Source organism: Notolepis coatsorum (genome assembly GCF_963971535.1).
Source record: "Notolepis coatsorum genome assembly, chromosome: 6".
Taxonomy (NCBI): Eukaryota; Metazoa; Chordata; class Actinopteri; order Aulopiformes; family Paralepididae; genus Notolepis; species Notolepis coatsorum.
Genome location: NC_140170.1, coordinates 49,380,885 through 49,390,782, shown reverse-complemented (window position 1 = coordinate 49,390,782; position 9,898 = coordinate 49,380,885). Strand labels below are relative to the sequence as shown.

The following is a 9,898-nucleotide window of genomic DNA, read 5'->3' as shown; positions in this document are numbered from 1 at the left end:
TGGTTTGGGAATAGCACTGCACAAGACCGAAGCAGACTACAAAGAGTGACACGTTCAGCCGAACGCACAATTGGAGGGGGGCTCCCCACCCTCCAGAACATTTACAACAAGCGTTGCACGGGCAAGGCTAAGAGAATCATTAAAGACTCCAGTCACCCGAACAACTGCCTCTTTGAACTGCTGCGGTCAGGCAAGCGATACCGGAGTCTCAAGGCGAGCACAGAAAGACTCAGAAGAAGCTTCTATCCCCAGGCCATCAGGCTGCTAAACGAACAATGAATGAACACTACACAACAACAACCACCAAACGCACATAGCACACACATCCACACGCACACACTCACTTTAAACAAACACACTGTAGCACCCACTCCACACACTTTATAGCACACACCCACTTTAAACAAACACACTGTAGCACCCACTCCCCACACTTTATATTTATTGATGAAGGATTGCACTACAACTCGTACACCTTACTGTAAATTGTACCTAAAATTGTACCTCATCCCATTTCTGCTTTGCACTAGATAGTACTGTACATTAGTACACTGCATAGTATTGTATATTATATGGTAACTCAGAACATTGTACATATGTCTATACCGAACACTGTGACCTCATTTTTCTTCTTCTAAATTACATGCTATATTATGTTATTTGATACTATCTTGTCTAGCACAGTCTCTGGAGCGTAACAGTAAGAAGCATTTTGTATGAAAGTATTCTGTACTTCTGTATGACAACTATTAAAGAACTTGAACTTGGCTCTGGGATATAAATGTCCGACGCATTGGCCCTCTTTCGAAGTGGGTTATGCTTAGAGTTTGGAATCAGGGCTGGTGGTCCATAAATATGTATTCTAGGAGAATATATATGTAATGTGCGAACAATCTTGTGTGTACAAGGCAGACATTTCTATCCCAGAGCCCGTCGAAGCTAAACCAATCAGAGAGGGTCTTCGCTGTATGCGGGCTAGCCAATCAGAGAGCGTCTATGCAAACTACGGCTACGGAAAAAATGCATGCAGACGGCGCACATCGTTTCCTTATTCAAACATGATTTTCACATTATAACGTGAAACGTTTTATGTTAAAACAAGAAGTTATCACGTTATTTTTTTATTTTTTTTATTGATCTTTTCCCCCCTCCATTTTCCTCCGATTTTCTCCCGTCCCAATGTTAGTCGTTATGCCAATTCCCAATCCCCTTCCTGGTCGCTGCGCACTTACCCCCCACAGTCGGTCTGGGAGAGTGGAGGCTACCACGCGCTTCCTCCGACACACGTCCAGCCAATCAACCGCTTCTTTTCACCTGGCAGCGCGGATCCTCCCTGAGAGCGTGTAACGTGTGGAAGGATCACACTATCCCACTCAGGTCCTATCCTCGCTGAGCAGGCGCCCCGACCGAACTGTTTACAACGACCCGGACCCACCCCGCCAGCTTCTCCCACCCTCTAATACTGCCAATTGTATTAGTGTGAACGGCCTGCCAAGCTGGTGACAACCCCGGAGCTGTGAGCTGGATTCAAACAGGCGAATCTAGCCGCTCCGGGGTTTGGTGACGAACGCAATCTCCGTTACGCCACCTGACCGCCCTGTATTGGACCGATTTTAATGGCTGGGTATCGCAATACTTTTCTAGTATCGGGGTATTGTGCAAAACCCTACTGTAGGCTGTGTTGAACATGGGCATCTCTGGCTGCTGACTGCTCTACCTCCTGAGCCACTGTCGCCCGTATGTAGGGTACAATGTTGTTTAGAACAGACCCATCTGTGTTATATAGGGAGCTGAAGGAGAGAGAGAGAGAGTTGTTCTTCTGGTGGCAGACTTTGAGGGAGACATACCTAGATAGGAGCTGGTTTAGGAAGAATGACCATTCATTGAATATTGTGCATTTTGTTCTTTTATTCTTACTAAATAAACGTGGACATCTAAACCCAGAAGGAGCCGTGTGGATATTTGCTTGAAACTTGCCGTTTCACAGACTGAACCTCAATATAGAACTTTGAACACAACAAGAGCGAGAGAGAGCAAGAGAGGAGAAAGTGTGAGAGAAAGAGAAAGCAAGAGAGGAAAGAATGAGAGGAAATGAGAGAGAGAGAGAGAGAGAGAGAGAGAGATAGAGAGAGAAAGTGTTTTATTGAGTATGTTTACCATTTTCTCTGTCTCTCTTTGTGCTTATGGGTTTTAGTGGGTTTTCCTTGACAAAGTAAACAAATTATAGGTAGTTGATGATGAGATAAAGTCTACACTATGTAAAAACATCTTCTATCTATGAATCACAGTAAAATAGACACTGCCTCTTTAAAGCGACTCCTCTCCTGGACAACTGTAACCAGGAAGCACCTCCCACCCTGTGACGCGTTCAGAGTTCACTCTACAACCAGGAAGCACCTCTCACTCTCACATTCACTCTTCCTGAGAAAACAAAACTTAGAGTGTCGTTGTCTTTGTAGAATAAAATGGCGCAGCAAGGAGTTGATCTGTACCAGGACCAGTGCTGCCGTTCTCTCTGTCTGGATCTACTGAAGGATCCGGTAACTATTCCCTGTGGACACAGCTACTGTATGGGCTGTATTACAGACTGCTGGGATCACGGTGATCAGAAGGGGATCTACACATGTCCCCAGTGCAGGGAGACTTTTACTCCGAGGCCTGTTTTGAAGAAAAACAACATGCTGGCTGAAGTGATAGAACAACTAATGAAGACAGGACTCCAAGCTGCTCCTCCTGATCACTGTTATGCTGGACCTGGAGATGTGGCCTGTGATGTCTGCACTGGGAGAAAGCAGAAAGCCCTCAAGTCCTGCCTGGTGTGTCTGACCTCTTTCTGTGAAACTCACCTCCAGCCTCATCATACTGTAGCTCCGTTAAAGAAACACAAGCTGGTCAAAGCCTCCACACGGCTTCAGGAGAACACCTGCTCTCGTCATGACAGGATTCTGGATGTGTTCTGTCGTACTGATCAGCAGTGTATCTGTTATTTGTGTTCCATGGATGAACATAAAGGCCATGATACAGTCTCAGCTGCAGCAGAAAGGACGGAGAGAGAGAAAGAGCTTGGCATGAGTCAGCAGAAAGTCCACCAGAGAGTCCAGGAGAGAGAGAAGCAACTCAAAGAGGCCCAACAGGCTGTTGATTCTCTCAATCGCTCTGCTGATAAAGCAGTGGGGGACAGTGAGAGAATGTTTACTGAGCTGATACGCTCCTTGGAGACGAGGTGCTCTGAGCTGAAGAAGGTCATCAGAGCCCAACAGAGGACCACAGTGACTCAGGCTGAAGAACTGCAGAAGAGACTGGAGCAGGAGATAGCGGACCTGAGGAGGAGAGCCACTGAGCTGGAGCAGCTCTCACACACAGAGGACCACATCCACTTTCTACAGAGTCACCCCCCCCTCTCCAGTCCCAGTGAGTCTACAGACTCACCCAGCATCGGTGTCCTTCCTCTCCTGTACTTTGCAGATGTGACTGAGGTCGTGTCTGAGCTGAGAAACAAACTAGAGGACGTTCTGAAAGAGCAGTGGCCCAGAATCTCAACAACAGTGAATGCAGTTATTGATGTTTTACTGCCACCAGAGCCCAAGACCAGAGCTGACTTCTTACAATATTCCTCTCAGATCACACTGGACCCAAACACAACAAACACACATCTGTCTTTGTCTGAGGGGAACAGAAAAGCAACACGGATGCATCAAGCGCAGACTCAGTCATATCCTGATCACCCAGAAAGATTTAATGAATTGTGTCAGGTTCTGGGTAGAGAAGGTCTGACTGGACGCTGTTACTGGGAGGTGGAGTGGAGTGGAGCGTATGTTTCTGTAGCAGCCTCCTACAAAGACATTAGTAGAACAGACACTGAGGAGAAGAGTGTATTTGGATGCAACAATTCCAAATCCTGGGCTTTAGATTGCAGACCAAGTAATTACCTCTTCCTCCACAATAACAAGAGGATCACAGTACCGGGCCCCTGGTCCTCCAGAATAGGAGTGTACCTGGATCACAGGGCAGGTACTCTGTCCTTCTACAGCGTCTCTGACACCATGACCCTCCTGCACAGAGTCAACACCACATTCACTCAGCCTCTCTATCCTGGACTTCGGCTTGACCCATGGTCTGGACTTCCTTTTACATATTACTCTGCACTTTGGTTTATCTCATTACCTCCTGAGGCGGAGTTCTGTGAGCTGAAGTAGAGATCAGTGACATTCACAGCTCCTCTACCCAGGGTTTTGGATTTAAATTGATCTTGAAGATGCTGAGTTGTGAAAGATGAGGTCATTAGGAGTTATATTCACTCAGTCACTCTATCATTGTTCTGAGGGACACACACACATACACACACACACACACACACAGTACACTATGTTTTGCTTTGTTTCTAGTTTCTAGCCTACCGGGGTAACGTTTGTTTGATTGGATATTTGCATATTCACACATTTGATTCCTATCTTCAATACCTCTGTTCCTTTGCATGTGGGGACAAATCTTTATTTTCATACTTCATATCATGGTAGGTTGGACAACAATATGCAACCATTGTATTTGTATTTTATCACCTTTGGTAATTTTGGTTATTACTGTGGGATTTGGGTCTGTCCCTTCTCTCTCTGTTCCAGGGCGGTTGGTAACAATGTGGTGGCCGGACCTCCATGGGGAGGTTGATTCAGCCTATAACCTTCTCCCTCACCTCTTATCTCTGGGCAGCCGGGACACTTCATACGGGACACTCTATCTTCAAGGCCTTCGGTTGAACCCATAGCCAGGATGTGTGGGTCAGTCGTAAATGCAACTATTTAGTTTTAGAACAGACCCATCTGCGTTATCAAAAGAGCTCAAGGAGAGAGAGAGAGAGTTGTTCTTCTGGTGGCCGACTTTGAGGGAGACAGACCTATTTAGGAACTGGTTTAGGAAGAATGACCATTCATTGAATATTGTGCATTTTGTCTTTTGTTCTTTTATTATTACTAATAAACTTGGACGTCTAAACCCAGAAGGACCCGTGTGGATATTTGCTAACACAACGCAGAAGAATTTACTCACTGTACTCACAATATTCCTACATATAAAAATTATTCCAAATAGCCTTACAGTGCACAAACAGTCACAGAAAATACAATAAAAGGGATTCAACGTGATTAAACTCTCAGACAGTCATATCTTTACAGTGTACACTACAGTATCTGTGTTTTTCTTTAATGTAAACTTATTTCTTTTTCTCTCAATGCTGTTTTCAAATTATTTTTAAAAACGTATGTTACTGGTTATCTGTGTAAGACGTACTGGCAGCAGTTTATTCCAATATGACATGGCTCTATATAACTTTTCTTTGCTGCATTGGTCGCTTCTGTAAATGAACACACTAGACTAGACAAATATCAAGATGTATCCATCAGTGGACCAATTGCATGCTTTTGCAGAGGACAAGAAGCCTTCAGTCGACTCCTTCAGACATTAAGCACCCCCCACAGCCCAAATGGAATGATACAAAAAAAAAAAATATATATATATATATATATATATATATATATATATATATATATATATATATATATATATATATATATATATATATTTATTTTTTTCATAGTCGACTGCTAATTTCGGCCAATCAAAGTTGACTATCCAAATCCTTAGTCGGGGACAGCCCTAGTACGAATACGTGTACCTTTACAGTACATGTTGTGTATGTCATAAATGTCACTATGAATTGAAAATGGGGGACCCTGATGTAAACAAGACAAACGTCTTTCTCTGGTCTGCATCCCCTTAACAATTATGTGTATTGAGCCATACTGTATTGTACCCATTCTGCAATCAGTTAAATACAATTTTCATTCATTCATTCATTTCATTCATTCACACCCCTACCTCTTAATCATCACATTGCGATGCTATTGATATTTCTATAATTGTTGTCCACCTTACCCCGAGTATGAAAATATAGATGTTCCCCACACGCAAAGGGACAGAGGCATTGAAGATAGAAATTGAACATGTGAATATCCAATATCAAAGCAACTTTACCCGGCCCGGTGTGATTCAAACTGACACTATGCACAGGACCTACACTCCCAGCCGTGTGAGGTAAGGTATAAGTTATGAACCCTGACTCCGCGACACACCGGTACAGGCTCGTAAGGGAGGTGATCTCTCTCCTAAATGATACAGGCCTGTAATTCTGTGGAGGTGATCTCCGTCCTAAATGATACAGGCCTGTAATCCTGCTGAGGTGATCTCCCTCTTAAATGGTCGGCTTTAATTCAGAGGGTCGGGTGTCAGTGAAGGACAAAGCTGTGATGAGAAACTCTATCAGGGGCAGGGTTCATCTGAATAATAGGGAGACACGCACGCACGCACGCACGCACGCACGCACGCACGCACGCACGCACGCACGCACGCACGCACGCACGCACGCACGCTAAGTGCATGGGGGCTGACATTTTACACACTACTTAGTATTTCCCATATTGTACTGGCATCTATTTGTACCAAGCCGCCCACGACCAATAAAAGTGTGTTGTAATTCTCTCTGGTGGTGTGGCGTAGAATGCATTGTACATGTGGGGAAACTGTGATTTTCGATTTCCTGAGATATACTGTACGTTACGTTCCCGGTCTGGTCAGTAAATGTGAGAGGAAAACGCGCCCCATGCAGGCAAGGATGCTTTTAACCCTTTCACTACCACACTACAGAAGGTTAATAACCCTTTCACTACGGTTAACCGTCTGTAGTGTGGTAGTGAAAGACACTACAGACGGTATTGAAAGGGTTAACCTTCTGTAGTGTGGTTGTGAAAGGGTTAACCCTTTGGTAGTGTGGCCGCACAAGATAAGAGAGCCACAAGCAATGTCAACGATCTATCCCCTACGTACGTGTGTGTGCGTGTGCGTGTTGGGATTGGGATTGGGGGCCTTTCTGGTGCTGGGACCTTCCCAGCTGGTGTGAGATCTCAGCTTTGATTTATCTGTGTCTCTGAGGGCCAGTTGGTCAGCAGGTCGGTAAACCAATAAAACCAGAGTAATGTCTGATTACCAACAACAACACCAACAAGCTGTAAAACTCACATAGTTACCAACTTATATATTCGTACACACATGCAGAATAATTGACATGCCTAATCATAATAATAATACATCTATTTTATATAGCGCTTTTCCAGGTGCTCAAAGACGCTTTCATCATCATCATGCTGCACCATGACGCATTGTATTAGTAGACAATTTAGTTAAGTAAAGACGTTGTGGAATATCGATATCAAATGTGACCATCTAGTATTGTGCTTTTAGACTTTAGAGGACCACAACCAGGCCAAAACCAGTTGAGTAATAGTGCTTTTAGAGGACCACAACCAGGCCAAAACCAGTTGAGTAATAGTGCTTTTAGAGGACCACAACCAGGCCAAAACCAGTTGAGTAATAGTGCTTTTAGAGGACCACAACCAGGCCAAAACCAGTTGAGTAATAGTGCTTTTAGAGGACCACAACCAGGCCAAAACCAGTTGAGTAATAGTGCTTTTAGAGGACCACAACCAGGCCAAAACCATCTAGTATTGTGCTTTTAGAGGACCACAACCAGGCCAAAACCAGTTGAGTAATAGTGCTTTTAGAGGACCACAACCAGGCCAAAACCAGTTGAGTAATAGTGCTTTTAGAGGACCACAACCAGGCCAAAACCAGTTGAGTAATAGTGCTTTTAGAGGACCACAACCAGGCCAAAACCAGTTGAGTAATAGTGCTTTTAGAGGACCACAACCAGGCCAAAACCAGTTGAGTAATAGTGCTTTTAGAGGACCACAACCAGGCCAAAACCAGTTGAGTAATAGTGCTTTTAGAGGACCACAACCAGGCCAAAACCAGTTGAGTAATAGTGCTTTTAGAGGACCACAACCAGGCCAAAACCAGTTGAGTAATAGTGCTTTTAGAGGACCACAACCAGGCCAAAACCAGTTGAGTAATAGTGCTTTTAGAGGACCACAACCAGGCCAAAACCAGTTGAGTAATAGTGCTTTTAGAGGACCACAACCAGGCCAAAACCAGTTGAGTAATAGTGCTTTTAGAGGACCACAACCAGGCCAAAACCAGTTGAGTAATAGTGCTTTTAGAGGACCACAACCAGGCCAAAACCAGTTGAGTAATAGTGCTTTTAGAGGACCACAACCAGGCCAAAACCAGTTGAGTAATAGTGCTTTTAGAGGACCACAACCAGGCCAAAACCAGTTGAGTAATAGTGCTTTTAGAGGACCACAACCAGGCCAAAACCAGTTGAGTAATAGTGCTTTTAGAGGACCACAACCAGGCCAAAACCAGTTGAGTAATAGTGCTTTTAGAGGACCACAACCAGGCCAAAACCAGTTGAGTAATAGAGGACCACAACCAGGCCAAAACCAGTTGAGTAATAGGCTATGGTAGTTAACCCTTTCAGGTATATGCTTTTTTAAAGAATAATATCTCAGAATTCTAGAACTCCATAAGTTTCAATGGCCAGTACGGCGGTGAAAGGGTTAATTATGCCCCACATGTGCACATTATGTTAGGGTTAGGTGTAATGTCTCCACTGCAGTTTAGGTTAGGGTTAAAGTTTAGAGTTAGGTTAGGGTTAGATTTATAAACAAACATGCATAGAAATGATTGAATCAGGTATGTAAAAGCCATCAAGATTCAAGTGTGTACTGTATTAGAACCTTATTAACAGATGATTGGCCTCAAAGATCTCACATTTACCTATCTGATGGGAAATTTGCATATATTTCCCGGGAAATGTGCAAAATCACAGTTTTCCCACATTTCCGTAACATATATATATTGCAGTATTTCACTCTAATGAGCAGAGTCAGTAAACAGAGTGCTTTCCTAGAATTCTCAAACAACGTCTCTGATGAACAGAGTTCTTTCTTTGAATCGTCAAATAACATCAATCGAACAGTTAATATCAGAAAGGCTCGACACAAATCTTTGGATTTACCAAACTGAGTCTGTGCCATTTGAGACAGATGCTCTAGTTGCCAATATAGCCGAGTACATCAACACTGGTTCCTGTTGTACACACTCCTTTCCACTAGGGGTGGAACCATGTCAATACAGAATCGAAGATTTAAAAAAAGAAAATGTATGCCCAATAGGGAGGTGTAGTCTGACGTCACTTTGGACCGCCGGCGCGGTCCACCCGTTTAGGGATTTATCATTGGGAAAATGGATTATCGGCTATTGTAATAATTATGCCTCATGAACATTGGCAAGCTTTCCATTTTTGCACAAAATGAGTTCCCTTCTATCACTAACATTATTGTTTAAATATTTTTGGTTGAAATACAATTTGACGTAATTATTTTACGATTAATTGCGAATATTTTCATGTTGAGCTATAGATTGTGGATGAATACGCACAGAAAGGTACACCATGCAAATGTTCATGCTTTATTTGTTTTAAAGACGATTTTGAAATGGGCAATGGGGGAAATACATTGCGATTTCAAGCGAGGTGGACCGGCCGGAAACAGCAATGACGTAACCACTACACCTCCCGTCCCCATACAGTGTATTGAAGAGTCTCCTCTTCTCGTTCTCTTCCCTATTCTCACCCCGTTTGTCATCTAAACTAGGCATCTGCCTGCATTCTATCAGCGTGGAATGGGAGGGGAGGAAGGAAGGCCCTGAATAAGCAAATAAAAAACTATAAAAGACTTTGGTAACACATTGTCTTACAACAACCGCTACATACAATGAGGCAGATCACCACAAAATCCTATACAAACATGAGTTTAACATGCTACTGTATACAGTATGTGAAGTAGACACAGTTCCACAGTTTAGGCATTCTGATTTTCGCCATTCTTTAATTAATTATGTGTTGAAAGTAACGGTTAGGCTACCAGACGACCGCTCTACCTCTTGAGCC

The 9,898-nt window shown here is 43.6% G+C and overlaps 1 protein-coding gene across 1 annotated transcript; it reads left to right on the top strand.

Moving 5' to 3' along the window:
• Positions 1 to 2,465: 2,465 nt before the first annotated feature.
• On the top strand, positions 2,466 to 4,727 carry LOC311230635 (tripartite motif-containing protein 16-like; the record flags this gene model as incomplete). Its single annotated transcript, XM_084316979.1, has 1 exon — positions 2,466 to 4,727. The coding sequence occupies one exon, from the start codon at positions 2,466 to 2,468 to the stop codon at positions 4,194 to 4,196; it is 1,731 nt and encodes a 576-aa protein (XP_084173105.1). The 3' UTR covers positions 4,197 to 4,727.
• Positions 4,728 to 9,898: the final 5,171 nt, after the last annotated feature.